The following is a 24,483-nucleotide window of genomic DNA, read 5'->3' as shown; positions in this document are numbered from 1 at the left end:
TCAACTCAGGTGTCCTCTACATTGTAAGAGAAGTCTGTGTCCTGAGAAATAAAGATTTTTCCAGCCATGTGAATAGCTGCAGTGAGAGCCTGACAGCTCCATGCATCAGCCCACACGGCAGCAAGCATAGTTATTACATACCTACTGCTGAGCTGCCTGTGGAAAAATCTCCTTCTCTGGCCACCTGCTATGCCTAACCCCTCTGAGCTATTTGACAGTAGACACCAGGTGTGAGAAGAAGTCATCACCATAAAAATTACTCAATCTCGTATAAGTAATTACCTCAATAAACAACCCCAAAGTCCCTTTAGCCAGAGAGCATATTAGAGAGTCAACTAACAGATATAGATATATCTGTGAGACAGAGGATCCTATCTGGAGATTAACTTGTGCTATAGCAAAAGGGTATGGGTTTTGCCTTCAGAGTTCCAGCTCCCCCACCTACCAGTGGCCTTGGGCAGGTTCCTTACCCTTTCTAAGGCTGAGTTTTTTCATGTTTAAATTGAGGAAAATAACACCCCTGCCTGGCAGAGTTGTTGCGTGATCCAAAAGATAATGCACATGAAAGCTCTTTGCAAATGGCAAAGCATTATGCAGTAATGAGTTCTTAGAATTCAATCTAGCAGGGGACCACAGCATCCTTTCATCTCTCCTACCTCTCAAATGTCCTCTCCTTTGCAAACCTCTGCAAAGCATTCTGCATGGAGCATGTTGGGCATGTGTGTACATGCACACACACATACACATGTACACAAGGTGTACAGGTGTATCCTTAACATGTTAATTCTCACCACTGTGACTAGGGAAGACCTATCAAATCCCCATGACCCAAACACTGATGAAAAAGTACCAGTTCTATAGGCGCACCTGGGTGGCTCAGTAGTTGAGCATCTGCCTTTGGATCAGTGATCTCGGGGTCCTGGGATCGAGTCCTGCATCAGCTCCCTATGGGGAGCTTGCTTCTCCCTCCGCCTATATCTCGGCCTCTTTCTGTCTCGAATGAATGAATGAATGAATGAATGAATAAATTCTTTTTTGAGAAAGAGAGAAAGTACCAGCTCTACAAAGCCTTCACCATTAACAAAAAGGTGAAATCAAAAAGCCTAAGACCCAGGTTTTCCCCTAAACATGGCAGAAATTAAAAACAATTTCTGGTAGTTCTTGGTAATTCATAATATAGAAGTAAGAAAGTAGGAGAGGCCTGGAACTGACCCCAGAAATAAAAACTAGAAAGTAAAAGAACTGGTAGGAGATTAGGGAGCCAGGGAGGAACTATGCAGGCCACCTAATCCTGATTTCACAGATATGATTGAGTCTGAGAGAGAAGGAACTTGCCCAGGATGACACAGGGTAGAACTGGGACAGGAGCTCATGTCTTCTTTTCCAATGCCAACACCACTTGAGATATAATCAGCCATTCATTTTCAAATCCATCTGGCTCCCGTATCACTGAACTAATCAAGTAACGACAATAATAGTAAGTCCAAGAGGAACTTACCCAAAAAACTTTTCTCGGCCACAGATGCTGAGCCCAATAAGGGCCCCAAAGAATAGTATCCACTTCATGTCCCAAGATGTCAGTCACAGAGTGGCTGAGTCAAGCTGTATTTATATGAAGTCTGAGGCAGACTCATGTCCTCAAAAATGCTAATGTGATTCCCAAGCACCCTTGCAACTGTGATGGTGTGTCAGGCAGGCCCTTACCAATGCCTCTTCCATTCCTTTTGAGTGATAAAGGCCAAGCCTCTTGCTTTACAAGATCAGGAACATGCTCCTCAGGCTGGAAAAGTTTGTGCCAAGGGTGCCATATTGCTCATTGCTTGGTATTTAAATAGTGTTTTTTCAGTAAATAGGGAAGTCCCACACAGTGCTGGAAAGAATTTATCCTGATAGGAGACACCAAATTGTAAACCTGAAATGGAATTACCTCTAGAGTAAAAAAAAAAAAAAAAAAAAGTGAAGACTAGCAGAGGAAACCTCAAGCCAACTCCAAGACCACACACTTGATAAGCCCTATCAGAGAGTTTCACCAGAGCAAGTCAGAGTGAGTTTATAACTTCTGTTATGAATCTGACACCTAACTCTTATGACTCCACTAAAAAAGTAGAAATACATGAGGTCAGTGGGATAGGAAGAAGTGTTAATGTGTATAAAATATCAGTTTTCCTTGGGATCTGAGTAAAGGTAAGGCTTAATGGTATTATTAATAATGAGGCTTTCTTACATTTGTTAGACTCTGAGTCTGGTGTCCTTTCCACCAAATCTTATCAGGATAAATGAAAGGCACTCATGATCTCCACGGCTTCTTCAGGGACTCTAAGGCCTTTGAGTGTGTTCTGGGAGCTCCAAATCCTCAAATTCAGAGCCCTAAGCCCAAAGCCTCCTCCATCCCACTGTCCCCATGGTCTATTATCATTTTTTTCTGCTCTTGCTCAAGGGCAGTGGATACAACCAAAAGTCATAGTTGAGAGTGTTAAAGAAAAATTGTTCCAATACTTGTCAAAACTGTAAGGAAGATTTTATTCAAGATTATTGCAATAGAGCTCTCACAACAGAAGAGAGTGTGTTCAACTCCAAGTACAGTAAAGACAGCAGAGTGAGAGGGGTCAGTAGATGGAAAACTGCTGAGAGGATACATCAAGGGTGGGGGGCTTCTTGTTTAACTGGACTCACAGGGTTCTTGCCAAAAGCAGACCAAGGGCTAAGTCATCAAACGTGGAGGATGAGGAACTCAATCAGATATCAAGGACTAGGGGATGACTTAGCATGATTCTTTGCTAGACTGACAGGACCCAAGGACAAGGCCCTAGTCAAAAACAGGACTCAAAGAAGCCTAAGTAAGTTTGGGTTCTTCATCAGGAACTATGGAGCTGGGGGCTTTATCAGGACTCTTTCATCCTTCCAGCACTGAAACTGAACTCCAACGCCCACCCTGGTCCAAGTCAAAGGCTGGGTTCTGAGATAGATTTCAGCTTTGAAATTAGTAACTAGAGAAGCTAAGAGCTGAATCTGCAAGAAATGTAAAGAATTAAGTACTCAGAATTATCTAGGGAAGCTGAAATTCACTTCCTGCCTTCTCCTCCTAAAGAAAACCATCAACACGAAGAAACTCTCACACCTTAATGGAAGTGAATGCCTAAAAAGAAATTATATAGAATGTGAGACCCAGGGATCCCTGGGTGGCGCAGCGGTTTGGTGCCTGCCTTTGGCCCAGGGCGCAATCCTGGAGACCCGGGATCGAATCCCACGTCGGGCTCCCGGTGCATGGAGCCTGCTTCTCCCTCTGCCTGTGTCTCTGCCTCTCTCTCTCTCTCTGTGACTATCATAAATAAATAAAAATTAAAAAAAAAAAAAAAAGAATGTGAGACCCAGGTTTGATGGGGCAGCCAGGAGGAAATGAGTGTCATTGGTTTGGGTCTCCACTTGTTTTTATAATGCAGCATACTAGAAATGGGAAAGAAAGCCAAAAGCAACAATGGGACCAGAGGATATAGCACCTAGGACACTGTATGGTACCATGTAGTTGCTTAATTAGTATTTATTAAGTAAATAAACTTGAAAGTCCCTTCCTAACTCCAAAATGCTACTCTATTAAGGTGAGGGGGCTGACCCACGCCACAACACAGATGTATCTGGAGAACATTATGCTAAATAAAATAAGCCAGTCACAAAAGGACAAATACCGTATGATTCCATTTATAATGAGATACCTGAAATAGGCAAATTCATACAGAAGGAAAGAATAAAGGTCACCAGGGACTGAGGAGAGGGAGAATGGGGATTTACTGCTTAATGGGTACAGAGTTTCAGTTTGGGATAATGAAAAACTTCTGGAGATAGATGGTAATAATGATGGCACAACCTTGTGAATGTACTTACTGCCACTGAATTACACACTTAAAATGGTGAAAATGGTCAATTTTACGATGTGTATATTTTACCACAATTTTTAAAAAAACTTTAAACAATGTTGGGAGCCCTTGGCTTTGGATGAGGTTTTTTTTCATTTGTTTGTTTGTCTTTAAAGATGGAGAGGTACAGTTCAGTGGCTTGCTATGTTTTAGGACAACATAAAGCAAAGAAATAGTGCTCCTAGATCAGGATGAGAAAAAGGAATAATCACAACCCAACTTTGCTTCAAACCAAAGAGCTTTTAATGGTCTTTATTCCCCAGAGCCCTAATAGGGGTGGTCCCGCACATGCTCCATGATTGTCTTCAAGCCAAGCCAGGTCTCTTCAGCTGTGGGCAAGATCTGATTGGCCGGCAGGAGGAAGCCATATCGACCCGTGTCCCTCAGTTCAAAGGCAAATGAGTATTTGATGCCATAGTCATATGACCAGTCAATGCTTCCTCCACTGGCTTGGTCTGAAGGGCAAATGAGAATAAAGTCTGGTTATGCTATTCCCCCTAGCCTCTCCAGCTTTATAACCTATTAGGCTTCACCCTCACCAGAGATAAATCAGGCCCCTCTGCATCTCTGCATGGACTTTAAGAGCAGGGATAGCTTCGTAGAGGGTCATGCTTATGACAAAATACAAGGTTAATTTGAAAAGCAAAAGGTGTTATTCAAATGGACACTATACTTAGCCTTCCTTTGGTGTTTTTAGGAGCTTCTGGCTTCACTCACCCATTTGGAATCTTGCCTGCTCTCCTGACTGGCACCTTCTACACCTTAAGGAGGCCTCACCACTTCCTTCTTTAGAGGAGTGCTAGAGGTAGACATTGTTTTCTCTCGTGGGAGAGGAGGGATTACAAATAGAGTAAGAGACTTGGCCCTTGCCCTCAGGGAACTTTCAGCATAAGGGTGGAGTAGGTTTTATTCTGATACCAAATGATATACCCAGCACTTATACATGATGGGTTACACCAATAAAGTAATATGCACCTGTGTAATATGTGGCCGCTGACGTGACAGATGATAAAGGAAGGTGGCATCAGCCTACAAAAACTTAGGGCAATCATGACTCAGAAGAGCTGAGCAATGGATGGGTTCTGAGGCCCCTCCCACGGAAGGCAGATAGAGGTCAAGTGGAAGAGATGGGGCAGAAATGAAGGAAGTCACCTAGCCCCTAAGAATGGTGCCAGACAGAAGGGGAGACCAGGGTGTTGTACCAGGAAGAAGTAGGATTAATGGTTAATATTGTAAACTAACGCAATAAATGCCTGTGATTTGTGTCTTTGCCTTCACCCAAATGATTACTGACTTGAACTGAATCTTCCTAGGTACCAAGATTACTAACTTACACTACCTGCCCACAGCCTACCCGACTAAGAGAACCCTGGCCTCAGATTGAATCCTGATTCTGCAACTCATTAACTGGGGGACCTAAGGCACTTACCTCTCTGAATCCCAAAGGCTTCATCTATCAATAAGAGATAATACTACAGTACTTATTTCACAGTGAGAATTAAATGGGAGAATATTATATGTATGATTCTAACACTTGTTGAGTACTTGCTAAATGTGTTAAGTACTATGCTAAATTGGTTGATTTAATCCCCACATGGGTTCCAAGGTAGATACCAGTATTATTCCCATTTTATAGATAAGGAAACTGAGACTCTGAAAAATTAAGTGAAGGAACTGGGATAAAGTATGTAGGATAAGCATTCAATAAATTTCAGCTGTGATTGTAACCACCATTATTGATAAACCACTAGGATCCAATCAAAAAAGTTGGACCACATGAAGGATAAGAGGTACCTGGAGGGTAATCCTAACAAGCAACATTTATAAAGTGCCTTATAATTAGTGAACACTTTTATTCTACATCCTATGTTTTGAGCCTCCCAACAACCCATTTCACAGATTAAAAAAACAAGAACAAGGGAGGACAGGTGACCTACCCAATATTACTTGGCTCCAAAGTGGCAGAACTGTAACTCAAAACCAGGCCTCTATCCCCAAGGTCTGGGTTTTTGCAGCCTTTACCTCTCAGGGAAAGAACTCAAGTAACAACTTCTCCTGGACCAAACACCTATCATAGTGCAGCAACTCAGAGCCCTTTCCAGGTGAGAAGCTACCCAGGAAATGTCTCACCCACTACAGGAGCCCAGCCACCTCTTGGGTGGAGTGAAACAGGTGTTCAGCCCAGAGCTACATGCCAATCTAGGGCAGGTGGCAAAAAAGACTTAATTGGGACTTGTTCTTAGAAGCAGTACTTGTCCAAGCTGTCATTAGGCCAGAATCAAGGATAACAGAGTCAACTCTGGGCAAGATGCAGCCAGAATTTGCTTGATCATTAATGATCAGGCTCTGAAAGATCAGACAGCAAACCCTATATCTGTCTGATATTTGCCTATAAGAAATATCTATAGGGGATCCCTAGGTGGCTCAGCAGTTTGGCACCTGCCTTTGGCCCAGGGCGTGATCCTGGAGTCCTGGGATCGAGTCCCACATGGGGATCCCTGCATGGAGCCTGCTTTTCCCTCTGCCTGTGTCTCTGCCTCTCTCTCTCTCTCTCTCTCTCTCTCTGTCTCTCATGAATAAATAAATAAAATCTTAAAAAAAAAAAAAAAGAAATATCTATAACCTTACCAAGAAAAGCACACTAAAGCTCAGCCTCCCAAGGTCTCACTTGCACATGCCTAAGATAAGAAAGGTGGAAAACCAGATTCCTTGTAACAAAATGGCCAAGACCCCATGTGGAGAACAGAGAATGCCCTTCTGCTGACATTCTGAACTCCAGCCTCCACTCGAGGCTGCCCAATAGAGAAAACATGCATTCCTCCGCTTTCAGTGGCCATCATGGCCTCCTCCCCAGCACCACCAGTCAGAGGGCCCTCTTCCCTGGAGGTTCCTCTGCCAAAGGGGAGGACAATCTCACATGAAACATGGTTTAAAAGGTCGGGGCAACTGCAAGCAGATCAGCCTTCTGGAGAATATTCTAAAAAATATGTAACAAGAACTCTAAATCTGTTCATTCCATTTGACTTGGTAATCTTGCCTTGGGAATATACACCAAAGATGTCATCTAGAAGAAAAAGAAGTCTGTACCAACATGTCTGCACCAACATGGAGCAGCACCATTTAGCAAATAACACAAAGGATAGAGCAATAACCAGGATAGAGCTATCTACTGGAATAACAAACACCTAGAGTTGAAATGCATAGAACTGTACAAGAAATAACATTAACTGAAAAGGGCTGGACACAAAATAGAACATAGACATTGATAACAACTAGATAAATAAATTTGTGTTCATCAACAAAATTATGAGACTGAAACATAAAATATGAAGGTTATTAGAATTCTTTTTTCCATCAAGTATTTTAAATGTAACATAATAGCAGAAAAAGAAAAGAAAAACTATAATCTGGAAAACACCCAAACTTTCATGATCAGTAGTTTAGGAATTTCCATCAGTTGTTATAGATATGGTAAGTGAACTATTGCTCCAAGGTCACCATGATTACCATGACTAATAAGGGCGCCTTCCTTTAGATTCCCACCCTCCTTACAGATGTAGCTGTGCTGGTGCCTCCAGCATCTGCAGACTTGCTCCTCCTTTTCAAGCCTGACTTACCCACCTCTGCTTGACTCTTTCTTGTTCCTCCTCTCCCCAACTCTGCAAAGGCACTGCCTTGCTCATTTCTTCTCTCTCCTGCATCTTCCACCTCTCCCTCGCTGTTGGTCTTTTTCCCACAGCCAATAAATAAGTCTCTCATCTCAAACATCTAAAACTCTCCTTTCCTCTCTCCTCCCCTTCTCATCTAGGTTCCCCCAAAGAGCAGTCTAGTCACCAAACTTCCTCTCTCCCTCTCTCTCACCATCCCATGTCGTCCTCCAATAATTCTTCACCATGCTTATGAAACTGCTCTGGTTAAGGTCACCAATAAGCAAAATCCAGTGGTAAATGTTCTGTCCTTGTCACAGCTGACCTTTTTGTAGCCTCTCATCATTGTTAACCACAGCCTCCTTTCCAACAACTGGTTTCTTGGGCCCTTCTTCTAACCCTTGGTTTCTTGGGCCCTCTGCCCAGCCCCACTATGTGGCCCTCCCTCACTAACCCCTTCTGCTGTCTGACATTTTGCTCCCCTCCTCCATCCAAGACTCCTCCCAATCCAAGTGATGTCCTTGCTCTCCTGTTTCCAACCATCCTGTCAACTACTTTGAAGATTCTCTCTCTCCAAGAAATCCCAGGGCCATGCAGCCCAAAGCCTATGAGACATCCCCACTTGAAAACACTACCGTTATCTCAACCTCAACTTGCCCAGAGCTGAATGCACTCTCTCTCCAATGTCATCCCTCCTTCAACTTCTGGGGGGTCTCCCTCTGTCAACGGCCCTGTTTGATGACCTTCAGTGAGAAACTCTCTACATCTAATGAGTGACAAAAGCCTTCTGGTTTTCCCTGATTAATGTCTCCCTAGATCCTCAGTGGCACTGCTCTAGCACAGATGACCATTTCCTCCTGTGAACAAGTCCTACTTTTCCTGTAGGACTTTCGTACTCCAACCCATCACACTCCAGCCTCCACACTGCTGCTAGTATGTTTCATCTAAAACAGAATGCCTCGGGCAGCCCGGGTGGAGCAGTGGTTTGGCACTGCCTTCAGCCCAGGGTGTGATCCTGGAGACCCGGGATCAAGTCCTACGTTGGGCTCCAATGCATGGGGCCTGCTTCTCCCTCTGCCTGTGTCTCTGCCTCTCTCTCTCTCAAGAATAAATAAATAAAATCTTTAAAAAAATAAAAATAAAACAGAAGGCCTCAACATACTCACTGCCTGCTGAAAACTCCAATGGCTTCCAGTATCCTTAGAGTTAAATCTTAAACACCTTAACATGGCATCCAAAAACCCGAATGCCACTCCCCTTGTTCCCACTTTCTTTCAATGGTCCCAAACCCCCTTGTGGTTCGCAGAGCCCATCATGCAGTTTCTTACTTCTGTGCCTTTGCCCGCACTGGTAAAGAGCCAGAATGACCCATTCTTTTCCCTTCCAGTTACTATTTGGCGAGCAACCATCAAAATTCTGCCCTCTTCTGTATGTAGCTTTTCCTGATTCTGCCACTGTCAAATCCTTCTAACTTTCTAACACTTTTGTACCATGTATAGCCCACAACTGCACACAGCATACTGACGTTCATTTGTCTTCCTGTTCATCTCCCACATTAAACAGTGAGTTTTCTGTGACTTATCTATGTCTGTAGTACTTGGCATAATGATTAGCACGTAGTAGAGGCTTACTTAATAAAAGTGTGCTGAATAGAGTGAGTGCCTATAGGAGGCATTTGTTTCCAAAGGGTCCATGGGCGTGGAAGCACTAGGAGAGTCCTGAGCACTTAACTGGGGTGTCTTGAGTTTCTGGGTTTGTCTGTAAGGAAGTGGGGAGATTTCTTTGGGGGACTCACAATCTGAATGGGTGCATTACAATTTCCCACAGCACTCAGTTGTTTCTTGTTTCTATCCCTCCACTGTGGGAGAGGGGAGCCTCAGAAAGTCTGAGAGCAGGCTCCCTAGCTTTATTCCTGACATTGGCGGTATTCCTGACTTGTTCTCCCCTGTGTCTCCCCACATTCTATGTGCACAAATGGCTGCAACAAAGTCTATCCCCTGAAATATCTGGGTCCTTTTATTTTTTATTTTTTTTTTTTTTAAAGATTTTATTTATTTATTCATGATAGTCAGACAGAGAGAGAGAGAGAGAGAGGCAGAGACACAGGCAGAGGGAGAAGCAGGCTCCATGCACCGGGAGCCTGACGTGGGATTCGATCCCGGGTCTCCAGGATCGCGCCCTGGGCCAAAGGCAGGCGCCAAACCGCTGCGCCACCCAGGGATCCCTATCTGGGTCCTTTTAAAGAGTCACCCCCACATCCAGTCCATGGCATTAACTCAGGGTGTAAACCCCTCTTAGACAAGAAAGCAATAATTAATAAAAGTAATGACTTAGGACTGAGTCTTGACAAAAGCTTATTTTTAGGCAAAGAGATTCCACATAACAACAGTGAGCTGTAGGGATCAGGACACGCAGAGAGGCACATACATAGCTCAAATATTTAGGAAGCTCTCTGTTCCAGATATCACGCAGTACCTCATGGAGGGCAACTGGGCAGGGCTGGATGCCATGCATAAAGACCTATCCATTGCACATCAGGGCACTAAAAGGCTCTGGCCCCAAATCGCATGGTGCCCACTTAGTGGGTCATTTGTAAATACACACTAGATACTTACAGATGACTGAGCAGATAGGTCCCACTTTGTACTTGGTGCCATGCAGGCTGGCCAGAGATTGGGCAGCTTTTTGGGCCACTTCATTCTAGAGTAAGAGAACCAAGGAAAGGTAGATGGATGACATTTGCTTCTCAAAGAATGGACTCCCAAGAGCAGAACATAGAATGGGACTGTCTGATTAACTGGGCCTCTCTGGTTAACTGAGACATAAGCATAATGGTCTTTCGTTTCAGTCATTTTCACCACGAAGCAAGCTTTAGTTCATTAGTTCACTTCTGTTGGCTTTGAAAAAACAACATGAAAACCTCTGTTGTTTATTCGGTCATCCAGGTGTTTGCAATAACATACACTGAGGTCATTATTTTGCCACCAGCTCTCCTGGTTCAGGGGTAGGATGGCAGTAGGGGCTAAAGAGAATACGTACTGACCCCAGGATGTACCCGGGAAGTGGATTTTTTTTTTTTAAATAGATCCCTACATTGGCTTACCTCCCTATGATTGTCTCTTTTTCCAAGAAGTAGAGCTCAGCAAAATATTTTCCATTATTTGAGGGTTCCAATTTTGACTGATTGAGGCTTTACTGTCCTTGCTAGGGATAAATATAAGGTCTTGAACTTGGGTCCAGGAAAACAACTGTACAATTACCAGATGGGGGAAACCTGGCTCGGCAGAATCCTCAGAGAGCCTGGGGGTTTCAGTTGTCAATGAGCCCAACATGAGTCAACGGCATGGTGCTACTGCCAAAAAACTAATGTGACCCTCAACTGTTTAAGCAGAAGTGCACGGTCTGGATGAGGGCGGTGATGGTCATGCTCTGCTCTGTGCTGGTTAACCCACAAGACAAGTTTCACGTTCACTTCTGGGAGCTGCCTTTGCAGAACACAGACAAACCAAAGCACGTTTGTAAAACAGCGACCAGAATGGTGAGGGAACTCGGGACTACATTAGGAGTGCTTGAAGGCACTGCCAAGTATGCAGTAGGGATACAGAAAAACCCAGGAGAAGCAGGTTACTGGTCTTCAAGTGATTAATGCATTAGCTTCTTTACAAAGGAAAATAAACTTGCTCTGTGGAGCAAGAAGAGAAACCAGGGCTGGCAGGTAAAAAAGGTAAGGAGAAGGCTTTGGTTCTCTATAGGGAAGACCTCAAACAATCAAATCAGACCCAATGGAAGAGAATCCCCTGGGAGGTGGGAAACTGTCCACAAACACAGGCTAGATGACAATGTGGCAGAGATGGGAGCATCTGGTTTAGATAACTGAAGGTCAACTAGGTCTACTCAAAGTACCTTTTAGTTTCTTTTCAATCCTAAGGTTTTTTTTTTTCCCCTGATTTGACCTTGGGTGGTAATACCATCAAAACCCTGAAAGCTGCCCTACAAGGCTAACATGCAACAGATGAGATGAAAGATACACCTGAATGGGAATAATTTATTCCATTTATGCCAGGAGCTGCTGACAATAACATGTTTGAAAATAAATTGACCAAAAGGTCCCATCTCAGGATTTATCTCTAACACATGGGTCTCAAAAACCAAGCCTAAAAGCCAAATTGGGAATATCTGCACATTCTCTTCAGCTGGGGATAGCTCTGGTTCAACCGTACTGGGAGACAGTATTATTTAGCATCCAGCATCTGTGGGCATCTGACTACACTGACTACAGATCTAAGACCCCTGGGTCCATGGGCAGCTTGGGTAGCTCAGCAGTTTAGCACCACCTTCGGTCCAGGGGGTGATCCTGGAGACCCGGGATCGAGTCCTGCATTGGGCTCCCTGCATGGAGCCTGCTTCTCTCTCTGCCTGTGTCTTTGCCTCTCTCTCTCTCTCTCTCTCTCTCTCTATCTCTCTCTCTGTCTCTCATGAATAAATAAATAAAATCTTAAAAAAAACAAGACACCCCCCACCCTCCTGGGTCCAAATTCAAGTAGTTATTTCCTAAGCAACAGAAAGCACATCCTGGGAATTTATAGTCAAATTTAGGCGCCTGCTCATCTAGATTAAGGCAACAGTAATTTCATGAATTCTATTTCCCAAGGAAACTTCACTTGGCAAAGTCCATAACCAGTCTTTCAAGCCCCTGCTTGTATCACAGTCTTCTCAGTGGTTGGACCTATTCATCTTTGTAACTTGTCACTAGTACACCATCATCTCAGTACCTGATTTCCCCACTGAAACTTACTTGTCCAACAGAACGGATCTTTGTGGCTGAGCTAAAATGGCATTTCAGAAACTTACCAGTTCATCGAAATTATCTGACTTGGTACATGTATACCCATAGGGGAACATGAGCAGCTGGGAATAGCTGTGGAGGGTAATGAAGGCCTTGATTTTCCCGTGACTCTTGATGAAGTCCACTATGGATTTCACTTCAACTTCAGAGTTGGCATGGGGTCCATGGTAGGAATCAGAGCAAGGATTGTTGCTGGCTCCTGGCCCTGATGGGATGCAAAAGAAGTCCAGTAGGAACAGTGACCTTTAAGGAGATGCTGTATGGATACATTTACTGTGGATCACTAAAGTTCCTCCTCTGAAAATCAGCAAGACTGTCCCTGCATTAGATTGAGTTGCTATCTAAGGGCACAGGAGGCCACACTGAAGTGATTCTGGACACATCTCTCTTCTTTAGAAATATGGTTCTTCTATATGGCAGAAAGCTATCAAATTAGATCATCTCCTCTCTGTGGGAGTTGTTGGAAGAAAAGCTAGATTTAACATTATAGATGGAATTCCTGCACTGGGTGGGAGTTGAGCAAGCTCTCCTTCTGGGATTTCTTCCAATTCTTAGTGTCCAAGAGTAGAAGATTCTATGCATCTGTACTTCTAAATCACAAAGCCATAAATGCAAGGAACCTCTGACACCCTTTCTGCAGTGAGGAAATCACAAGTGCACTTGACAACAAGGCCACCTTTGGCCCTGATTTTCTCAGCAACTGGAATTATTCGTGACCACCAAAGTGGTCCACTGTGGCCTGGCCAGGGCTCTGAAAGCTAGAGAAACTTCTAGGGAACTGGTAGGGGCTGGGACTCCCCAGGGTCTCTAAATGATATAGACAAAGTATGAATACAACCTGTCACTTTATTTCAAGATCATTTAATAAGAATAATAACACTTCAAGAAAAAAATATCTGACATTGAATCCCTGGGTATTGTTCAGTATTTTGGATCTGATGCTTTGATTTTTTTTTCCTATGCTAAAAAAACTATTATAAAAGCGATGAATGAACTTGCCACTCATCCATATCCTGTCACAATTCCCGAGTGGGTCTTTTCTTGGTTCAATAACTCTCATTAATTCGTCTTACAAATATTTAGTGATTGCCTTCTATGTTCCAGACACTGTACTAGATACTAGGGATAGTACAGTGAAAAAGACAGTTTCTAACCTCACTGTTACCAGACCTGATGAGGAACAAACAAACAAATATCAATTCTGTGATTAGAGAAACACAGGAGTTTTAACAGGTCCCTAAAAGCATAAAGAAGCCCCCAAACCAGGCTGCCACTGAACCCCCCCAAAATTAGGGGCACAAGTCAACAAAACCAGAGCAGCAAGCCAATATTTTCTCTTTGAATCTGTTTTGAAAATCAATTCCTTAATCCTATTTGTACTTCTTTTTAGTTTTCTTTCTCGAAACATCCAGAGATGATGTAATGTTTCTCATCTGAATAGATCCTAACCCCCTCTAGTGGTTGGTTCAGGCCTTCCTAAGGCCTCCCTCCATTGCGCCAAGTCTTTGCTCTGAAAACTCAGAAGTGAAGCCGAGCTGGGCTACAGCTTGTGGGAAAACTAAGATGTGAGACAAAATATATTAAATGCTGCTCAGAGATCTGTGACAGAGCTGCGTGCCTGTGAAGGGAATTTACTTAAGTGTTTTTCAAATAGGTTTTTAAATGGCTTCAATCCTGAATGGGCTTAGCAGGCTGACAGCACTGCAGAGCCCTGCAAAGCAGCTAGCGGGCCAGACAACTTCAGGCGGTCCCTGGGGGCAAGTCCCTGCGCTCACCTCCAAAACCTGCGTCCCAATTCCGGTTAGGGTCAACACCGACACAGAAGCTTCCTGATACCTTGGACCGGGTCTTCCGCCACATACGATTCTTTAAAATCCAACAGAAAGAGAAGACAGACAAAAGAGAAAGACAGTCACTGGGCCTGATGAGAAAGTCCCTTTAGAATTCTGTTCATTTCCCTTGCTCCCTCCAGGGAAGGCCCCTTTGGAATGACACTAATCTCTCTTGCCGGCAGAGGTGTCAAATAGTCCTCCTACAGGGTTCTGAAAGGAGCTTCTTGGTCATCTCACCGAAATGAGAAGTAAATAATCCCCCATCTCCTCAGATCAATACCTGCCAAACCATCTTCTATAGGACGCCAGTTCTATTAAACGTTAACAATAAAAAATAAAAATAAAAACAACAACAACAAAGTGGGGAGAGAACAAGAGTTCTGTAATAGAATATTTCAGGAAGATATAGAGCTAAATTGGCTAATGTACCTCAGCACTTCTAAGGGTTTTTTTTTTTAATTATTCTTTTGCATTATTTAATGCCGCTCCAGGATGGGGGTACAGTGGGCGGAACTTCCCAAACTTGACCGTGGAGCCTCTATTCACAGGATATCTCATGAGATGAGTACAAGTTCTTTCTGAACACACGTTGAAAAACACTATCGTCATCAGTTCTCTCCAAAAATAAACCTGAAGCTCTGATTCACTTTGAATATACGTGGGGTCACAGTTACCACCATGGTGTTCCATAATGAGATTTTAAAGGGGGAAAAATACTAAGTAATTTCTTTTAGTGATATTACAGAGGATTTCTTTTCCAGATTGTAAGTAAAACGCTAAATACGTTGTACTGCCTACCCAAATCCTACTGCAATCTAATTGTCAGCAGGTAATATCCGCCTCCTCTTTTCCATCAATCCCACCACAGGAAAAAAAAATGCAGAGAGAAGTGGAACAAATCTCCTAGGTGACTCACGGTGAACACTGAGCTCTAATAGCCCAGCCTCACAGCTGAAATGGGCTCTGACCGAGGCAATATGTAAAGACACCGTGCGTTGGAATAAGAGGTGATTATTCCACTCCACTCTATGCCTCAGTTCAGGGCTACTACTGAGAAATTACGCATCCCACTTATGGTAAATCCAGAACAGAAAGGTTACTTTAGTTTTTTAAGTTCCTACACATCTCCATAAATTCTTGTTGAAGAAGAAAAAGGTCCAGGCTTACTTTGGTTTGAGAGAACACATATCCATCAGGATTTGTGACCGGCAGCAGGAAGATATCCATTGTGTCCAAAATGGAAGTGATGGATGGATCATTTCCATAATCAGAGGCAATCTGAGCAGAGACAACATATATGTCAATTTCATACTCCCCTTTCACCAGGGAACACAGGATGGAGTATTAAGGTAATGTGTTTTTTTCAAACATGAACTAGATACCACTACTGGTCAATGAGAGCCTGCCAAGGCTACCTCCCAGTCTCCCGTGATGTTTAATATGCCAGCGTCTATATTTTTATTTCCAGTCAAAATCATTTACTGACATTAAGTAAAACTCAGATATCACTTATCCATTCTCTCTCAAAAGTAGAATTCTTTCTATTCATTCTGGGAAAGCATTTTGCAAAGGTGTATGTGGCTTATACAGATCTATGAACCAAAGACATTTTTTTCAGTTTTCCTTCATCATCACACAGGCTAGCTTTCCAAAAGTACTCACAACGAACAACAGATTACTTAAATGTGTAGAGACTTTTCTGAAGCTACAGAGAACCGGTTAAATTCCATTTGGGGAATTAAATTTCTACTTGCGATCAATTGCAGTAAAGTTGAAGTTTCTGCTGGATTAAAATTTATTCATTTCCTGTGCTCAGCCATCCTAAGGCATTATTATTCAACTGTTAAATATCCATTTCATAATACCCTAAAGGTAACTGCATTTTAATTGAAGGGAAAAATGTATCAGTCAGTATGCACGTGGTTGCACATGCTTGAATGATCTGATGTGGATTGATTTCCTTTGCTCATGAATTAACATTCTGATTTATAGCGTGTCATTTTTGAATTACTTAAGCAATACCAGTCTAGGTCACACCCAGCCCAGCGTCCTGACTCTAATTCCAATGAACATGTGGAAGAAAGGTATTGCGACACTCTGACTTAAGAATCAGATTTGGAAAAAAAAAAAAAAAAGAATCAGATTTGGAAAATTTTCAGAAAAACCCAGAAACCCTTAACCAATTTCACTTTAGATCTGCAGGGCAAAGGAAAGTCTTCTAGCACCTGTTTATATTCTCCATCTGAGCCCCTTTGGTGATTTTATAGATTTCTAGCACATCGTCCCTCAGCCCGCAAGGCCCGAGGCAGCAAAGCAATTTTTCTCTACTCTGTTCTTATGCTGAAATCTGACTCCTGGGGTCCTTACTTACCACCCTCTCAATCTCTTCTGGCTGTGTCTGTTAACAGAGCACACAGTGGCTGGCAGGCCAGGGGACAGTGCCAGCTTGCTGGCTGCAGCAATACCGCAATCCCAAAAAAGGTTGAATGGGCCTGTTTCCTGCCTACGCAAAGAAAGGCTCTACAAAGACCCTTGCATGGTTAGGTGGAGCCTAACCCCAGAAAGTCAAAATAATCGAGGAATTTTAGGGGAAAAAATGACCTTATTTGCTGTCCACAGTGCAGTGGCTTGTGTAACCCACTCGCGAGCATGGATCCCGGCATCCAGCCAGATGGCCGGCTTGTCTCCTCCAGTGCTGAACTGTAAAACAATGTGGGAAATGTGAACAGCTCCCACTGCTGCGGGCTCCTGTCCCCCCTCTCTTCCCCTGGGGCCTATCTGTCCCTCTTTCTGTACTTGACGTGATAGAGAGAGAAGGAGGAGGTGTAGAGGTGCAGACAGTGATGCTGTAGATAAACTCTTATTTCGCGTGATTTTTCTGGTCCCCTTGCTTTTAATATGACTTTAAATGCAGGCTAACAAGAGGGCATTGGCTTTTTCTCCTGCGATGTTTATAAAAAGAAACTCGTTGCAGATAATGTAATGACATGAAAAGTATGTTCATCATTTGTTCTAAATTTTATCAAATGGGTTACAGAATAGTATGATGCCTTTTTCTTTTAAAAGGCTAGCTCATGTATGTATATATATGTACGCACACAGACATAAAAAAGGAAAGAGGGGAATGAAGAGAGAAATAGCAAGATGTACAACAAAATATTAACAGCTATCACCCCATCGTCATGGAATTAGGAATATGGGGATGTTTTTCCTTTTTCAGTTCTCTTTTTTCTGATTTTTACAATAATTGTGTAATTTTTGCAATAAAAATGCTTGTGATAACCTTTTGAGTCCTTCATAAAAACAGGATGCTAGGCTCTGGATGTGCTTTCCAGAGTTTAAATTTTATGATCTAACTGTCTTAGTTTTATTTGGAAGAGTGGCTTTGCCAATTGGATCAGTAAATGGGGAGGAAAGATTATTTTTGCACCATCAACTTCTATCTCTGTGCTGCATTCTAAACATAGCAGATAAGGTAAATGAGAAATGCAAATCCTTGCTAAAAATTACATTTCATGGGCTTCAAGAGTTTAAGTTATAAGTGTTTCATGTCTTTTCCTTCAAAGAGCTCAATTGTAAAAAGCCCGGAACTTTCAAAAACATGTAACATTCTCACCCCTGAGCTACCCCAGGAAAGAGGAGGCCAGGACAATCCAAGGGAGAGGACAATCTAGGATTTCCTGGCCCCAGGGTGGGAGAAACAGAAACAGGGTAGAGGAATTTTTTTTTTTTTTAAATAGGTAGTAAATATTAGCAAATGTAGCACCGTGTCATAAAGTAGGCAAACCACTTCTCTCCAGTCTGCTTTGGGAGAAACACTCTGGAGAAATCCATCTGTCCCAATGAGTCCGTTGGTTCTCAGCCATAACATTTCCAAATTTAGTAGGGAGTTGTGACATTATCTCTTTTTTTTTTTTTTTCCTCTTTCACAAACTCTTTCTAGGAAACCTGGTAAATAAATTTCACTCTTTTTTTTCTGGACAAAGTGAAAAAGCTTGCAACTATGAGCACCAAGGCTGTCAGAGGTTACAGGTTGGAGTAAAACCCTAACCTTTTCCAAACTAGCACCTTTTAAAAACAAATGCCTTCTCTTTCTGGGCATTTGCCTATGCAGTTTAGTTGCCCTGTCCTCCCTCCTGCACGCTTGCAGGAACGCTTCTGTTTTTAAATGCAGCTCAGGCAAGTCCTTGGCGCTTTTTTTTTTTTTTTAATCTCTTGGTTTAAAAAAAAGAGAAAAGAAAAGCAAGGAACACAAGGTAGAGAACTCCTACCTTGATTAATTACAGATTAGCTCCCCCCTCCCCCCGCTCACCCGGGCCCGCACCACCACCCCCATCCCTCCCTCGCCCCGGGGCCCGCGTCATTTCCTCGCCCCTCCCCGCGCCCGCCCGGGACCCCGTCACCTCCTCCGTCCGCCCCCCTCGCCCCGGGCCGCACCGCCTCCCCCTGCCTCCGCTCCTATTGGCGCGGTCGCCTCTGGTTCCCTAGGAGCGAATCTACCAAGACGAGAGCGTTAATTCACTCCTGCAGACCTGCGTCAGCTGGCGCAGGACAGAGAAAAAGAAAAAAGAAAGCGGGAGGGGGTGGTGGGGAGGGGGAGACTCAAAACCAGCGAGGACCGGTTAGGAGGAGCCGGGGAAGGGGGGCGGAAGCGCGGAGGCGGAGGCGGAGGCGCAGGCGCGAGCGGCGGCCGGTTCGAGACCTCGACGGGAACCCCAGCTGCACCGGTGTACCTTGAGCACGTTCAGGGGCCGCTTTTCAAAAGACTGGCCAATGTTCACTTTGCTCAGCAGACCAGGGTACTGAGCAACGAGGGTATCCATTTCTTGGGAAATCTGCAATGTGTAAGACCGGAGACACGGGACGTTGGCCAGTGAACGACGTGATGCCCCCAGGAGTGACCTCCCCGGCTCCCCCTTTCCATTCCCTCGGGGGACGCGCGGGGGACGCAGAGGGCAGCGCGGCAGACGCTGCAGGCTCGGGCACACGGGCATCGGGACCGAGACCACGAGTCCCCGGGCCTCCACAGGGGCTGCGGGGGGGACGCCATTTTGTGGCCGCCGCGCCGGCTCGTGCCGGCTTTGTGCCGCCAACAAAATGGCACTTCTCTGCCTTGCCTGTGGCTTCCCTCAGCCCATCTCCGAGGGGCGGCTTCCCCGCCCCCCGGCCGGCTCGCCCTCACTCCCAGGGGGACACAAATGGCAGGGGCGCCTCCTGCTCCGCCCCCCCCAAAAGGTGGTTGTGGAGGCCGGCGCTGCACTGGGCAGCGGGGCTGCTTGAGGGCACGCGGGGCGCCGGCCTCTGAGGCACCTCGGTGGGCGGCCACGCGGCCCGCGCTGCGAGGCTGACGGAGTCGCGGTGCAGGCTCGGCACGCAGGCTGCGCCTGGGCGCGGCGGGGGCGGCGGGGGCCGCGTGTCGAGAGGGCGGAGAGCGACCGCGCGAGAGCAGCCCCTGCCGCCGCCGCCGCCGCCGCCGCCGCCGCCGGCCTCTGCTGTCTTAACTCCCCTTCCCCCTCACTCTCTGTACTGGCTCATGATCCCTTCGCTGAAACCCTGAGGGGCCATACAGATTGCAAATTTTTTTTAAAAAAATTTTTTTTCTTTTTCTTTTTTTTTAGAAAGGTCAGAGGAAGCATCTATTGTGTATTATCGACGTGGCGTCGCTCCATATGCAGGCACATTAATATCTCTGGCAGTGAAACAAATGAGTAGCCAGTCAGCCCAGGTCAGAGTTGGCCCCCAGATGAGTTTAGGCCAGGTCAGCTTTTGCCACCGAATAAATCAGGGGGGAAAATTAGTTTCAGGCTTCTTCGTGTTCGGGATGTCTGGTGTGGGGGACGAGCCCCTACCAGATTCCTCCTCTCGGCTCTGTCCTACTCCCCCACCTCTTCCTGTGGCCCTCCCCTCCATTCCCCCACTCCAAATCATTTGGTGCAAATGGACCCCTGTGAACCCCCAGAAAAGCTCCGTGTCACAAAGAGGCAAGTACAGCCCTGCCCAGATGTCCAGGGGGCAGTGTGTGACCCAGCTGGAGGAAGGCGGCACTCTTCACACCAACAAAACTCAGGAAAGACGACGGAGGCCTCCTAACACTTCACTACCATTCGGTCTCCGAGGGTTGGTCAGATTGGGAGACCCCACCCTCTGCTGAAGGTCAGAGGTGTCAGGGTGCCCCTGATTCCATCATCACTGGCAGCCATGAAGCCTAGCTCTCAAATGGCTTTGTGGGCCACACAGGTCAGAAATCGGCAAAGGGGTCTTGAGGGGAGAGGCTCCTCAGCATGAGAGGCTGTTTGTGTGCTCACTTAAGACAGTCTTAGACAATTCCAAATAATGGAATGGCTCCTGGGATGGGCAAGTGGGCTTCAGGTCCTGCCTTAAAGCACTGACACTGATACTGGCTGTGAAATCCTAGAGAAGATTGGAGAAGTTCAGAAATACTTCCCACTAAATCACCAGGTAGAAGTAAAAGCCTTGTCATCAGAGGAGAAAACAGCCCATTTCTCAGAGGTTCATTTTAAAACATTCACCTCTTCCAAAGTATGATAAGCCTCAAAGTTGAAGTTACCATTCCGTTGTCTTCTCCGATTAAGTAACATTTCTTCATTCTCTTTGTCCAACAGAACCTAAGATAAACCAGCCACACTTATGAATAGTCTATAGCAATTCATCATTTGCATCGACAATTGTGAAGGAAATGCTAACACTCAGGTCCCCAAGTCCCAAGCATCCTCTTCCTGTCCTACAGGCTCTGGGGTTATGCCTTTCCCCTCTACTGGCAGCATCCTGAAAGCAGATGAGGCACTAACAGGCCTCCTGGCCAGTCAGATGCTACAAATACAGCATGACGAACAGTCCCGTGGTTGTGTTATGGCTCCTATCTTTCTGGGACCCAGGGCCTGAGTTAACCCCCAGTTAAAAACTAAATGAGTGGGCAGCCCCAGTGGCTCAGTGGTTTAGCGCCACCTTCGGCTTGAGGTGTGATCCTGGGGACCTGGGATTGAGTTCCATGTCGGACTCCCTGCGTGGAGTCTGCTTCTCCCTCTGCCTGTGTCTCTGCCTCTCTCTCTGTCTGTCATGAATAAATAAATACAATCCTTTAAAAAAAAAAAAAAAAAAATTAAATGAGTAACGTTTTACTTAAACTAACACCCTTCCGTTTGCACTTTATATTTCATGCCAGAGATTGTTTTGCCCTTTCCCTGTAGTTTTTTTTTTTATTACCATATCTCACTTGCATCAAGTGCAAAAGAGAGAGGGACAGTGCCTCCCTACCCTCTCTACAGGGGTAGCCAAGCCTGCAGGAAGGCCCCAGGGGCACCCACAGGTCTTTTCCCCTGGCAAGAGGGTACCCAAGGAGAAAAAAGGCTGGACCTTCAGTTCATGTAGACCAGCAAGACTCTGGAAGAATGGTCTGTGGGATAATTACCTGAACATCTTCAATCATGGTGGAATAAGCAATTCCCTGAGACTCCAAGAAAACTTTGACTGCCTGGATGCTGACAAAGGGAACTCGGACATGGGCTGTCTCCCCGGGGATGGTGGGTAGTTTCCAAAAATCAAGCTGGAAGGAGTAAAAGGCCAAGGCAGTAAGTGGGTCATTCCAGGAAAATGGACAGCACAGCATGGATAGGTTTCCAGAAATCAATTTGTATCTATTCTACCTCCAGCCCACAAGACCAGAATCACTGTAGAATCACTCTGATGTTGCAAGAGGGTTTTTAAATATCTAAAGAGGGACATATGTGTTATATTGTTTGTCCCCGCTATGGTTAGATAGATATTAAAACTGGCCAAAGGCAAAGATTATTTAAACTATGGCAGTTTTTTTCAACAGTTGACATTCAAGGAATCCATTTCATGACACAATATCAATACTGTAAATTATTTTAGGATGGAAATAATGCATTAAAGCTGTTCAGCAATGTTTCAAACTAACTTTCATGTTAGATCTCTCTTTTCACTTTATGATAAACTCGTGAGATAGAAGAATGGCATATTTATCCTCAGACTGAACGGGATAATGAGACACAAGGAAGGTAGGTCACTTCCCCAGTGTCACAGAGTTGAAACTAGAGCCCAGGTTTTCTGTACCCCAGCTCCATGAGTTAGTGTTCCACACTATGTCAGAGAAGATGAGGTACAGTCCAAAGTAAGAGATCCCAATCATCGTGTCTAACTGTGGAGTAGTGACTTTGGGAAACAGAAGCTCCCTCTAGGATGGATACCTGAAGGTGTTCTTCAGCCTCCAATTCCACCAGATGTTTTATTTGTTCTTCATTCCTTGGTTTGATCTCAAGAACCTGGTCCCTAAGAATATTAACCACAGACATGACCTTAAAAGCAAAACCTGGACATTGTTTCCTGTTGCTTTCTGCCCCTGTTACTCTCTGCGTGTTGGAGGTTAATGTAGCAGTTAATAAACCTCTTTGACAAATGAGAAACTAATAAATCGTATACTGACCCACATCCTCAGAATGAGGAATTGGTAGAATGGCTTTATTTCCCCCAAGGAAATGGTATCTAGATAATAATTAAGAGGTGTACCTACTCCTGGCAGGAAGCTTGCCATTAAAGTTACCTTTCCTTTAGCTAATGATTATTTATAAAATAACACCTGCTGGTCATAAAGCTTTTAAAACTTGTCTGTTCCTGCTTTTCAGAAATGAGGTGGTTTGTTGTTTTGGGTTTTTTTTAAGTGGAATAATTAGTTTGGAGCTTGTAAAAGGAACAGAATTCACATCTGGGTAGACCTAAGATGTTTTGCTGTTGTTAACTGAAATGTATTAGAGTTCCATCTCCAAACCCCATTCATGTGGCCCAAGCTTGGGCTATACCAAAGACAACTGGGACCCTGAAAAATCATGGTGTGCTCTCCACACACCCATAAACACACATAATGAGGAGTAAAGGCTATCAAGGACACATTGGCAGGAAAGAGAAGTTGCAGAACAAGCAAACACATATCCTTAGAAAAAAAGTTGGGGAGTAGATCTGTATTCGCATAGCCCTTCCTTGGCAGTAGAGGTTTCTTCTCCTCTATCCTTTCTCCAAGTAGGCTGACCTCCTGAGTCACTGCCCTGAGCATTTGTGCAGTGGGGAAAGGATTGGTTCAAAGAGCCATATACAAGGACCAGAACCCAGGTCTTCTGAAACCAAGTGCCATGCAATTTCCAATGAATGCTAGTAAAATATATAAGTAATAGAGTGTAAGATCTTCAAGGCTCTTCTGCCTTCAACTATCCACCTGCCAAATGATCTGAAAATTCTTCCATTTGAGTATCATTCCTTTTAGTTAGTGCAGACACCCAGGAGCCCTCCTTTGTAATGGAAAGGCATTGAGAAAAATACTGCTTTTGGCTAATATTTCCTGGTGTGTGTTCTAAGGAATAGTAGCCCTTTGAGTTGCTCAGCACATTAAAAAAAAAAAAAAGTGGGGAGGAGTTTGATGATCAAAAAAAATGGGTAAATGCAGCAACCTAGATCCCTTCTTATAGATTTACAATGCATACCAATTTAGTAAAAGTCACTAGAAATCCTATAGTTTGTTAAACACTCCAATTCCCAAATTTATTTGACCACCCACTTCTTTGAGCCAAATTTATTTGACCACTTCCTTAATTCCCTGGAACGCTCTTCAAGAAATGCTGCCTAAAGCCTTTCACAGAATCTTGGAACCAAAGTACTTTGGAGCAAAGTACCTACAAAGCCACGAGTGTTGGACTTGGGCTGAAATCTGCAGCCCTGATCCTCCCGCCTCATGAGGTTCCATGGCCTGAGCACTAGATCTGAAGATGGAGAGGTCAAGGACTGATGTGGAGCGTGAAGCCAAGAATGGTCAGGAGGACGTGGTAGGAGAGTAACCCATCAGTTACTGAGATGTGCTGAGACATTCAGCCAAACTGCTTTATTTTCACTCACGTCTATTATCCTACATTCTGATCATCAGGGGAGAGAGAAATAAGGTACATGTGTTCAGATTTCACTTTGTTTTTTTCCTTTAGATGTCATTCGTCTCTTTCTTGGGTCACTCGTTTCTGTTATTCCCACTATCTCCTCTCTAAACCTAAGAGAACTTCTCTGAAAATGCTGAACACTTACACCCATTATTCTGCAACAATCCAGTGAGATTCTGTGATTCAGGTAAAAAAGTTCAAATAGGCACCAGAGAGTATAACTTACCCCACAAATGTTTCTTGACAGTAGATATGCCCCAGAAGGGCACCAAAAACCAGGATCAACTTCAT

At 44.5% G+C, this 24,483-nt stretch overlaps 1 protein-coding gene across 1 annotated transcript; it reads right to left on the bottom strand.

The window, feature by feature from the left end:
- Positions 1–4,131: 4,131 nt before the first annotated feature.
- Positions 4,132–24,483, bottom strand: CPA2 (carboxypeptidase A2). The gene is made up of 11 exons (XM_041727380.1): positions 24,419–24,483; positions 22,465–22,546; positions 21,666–21,800; positions 20,767–20,862; positions 18,970–19,071; positions 16,838–16,936; positions 15,404–15,514; positions 14,180–14,270; positions 12,410–12,609; positions 10,174–10,258; positions 4,132–4,366 (listed from the first exon to the last, which is right to left on the bottom strand). Exons 1-11 carry the CDS (start codon positions 24,481–24,483, stop codon positions 4,179–4,181), a joined length of 1,254 nt encoding a protein of 417 aa, XP_041583314.1. The 3' UTR covers positions 4,132–4,178.

Source organism: Vulpes lagopus, chromosome 13 (assembly GCF_018345385.1).
Source record: "Vulpes lagopus strain Blue_001 chromosome 13, ASM1834538v1, whole genome shotgun sequence".
Taxonomy (NCBI): Eukaryota; Metazoa; Chordata; class Mammalia; order Carnivora; family Canidae; genus Vulpes; species Vulpes lagopus.
Note: the sequence above shows the minus strand (reverse complement) of the source record. Positions and strands in the feature narration are given on the sequence as shown.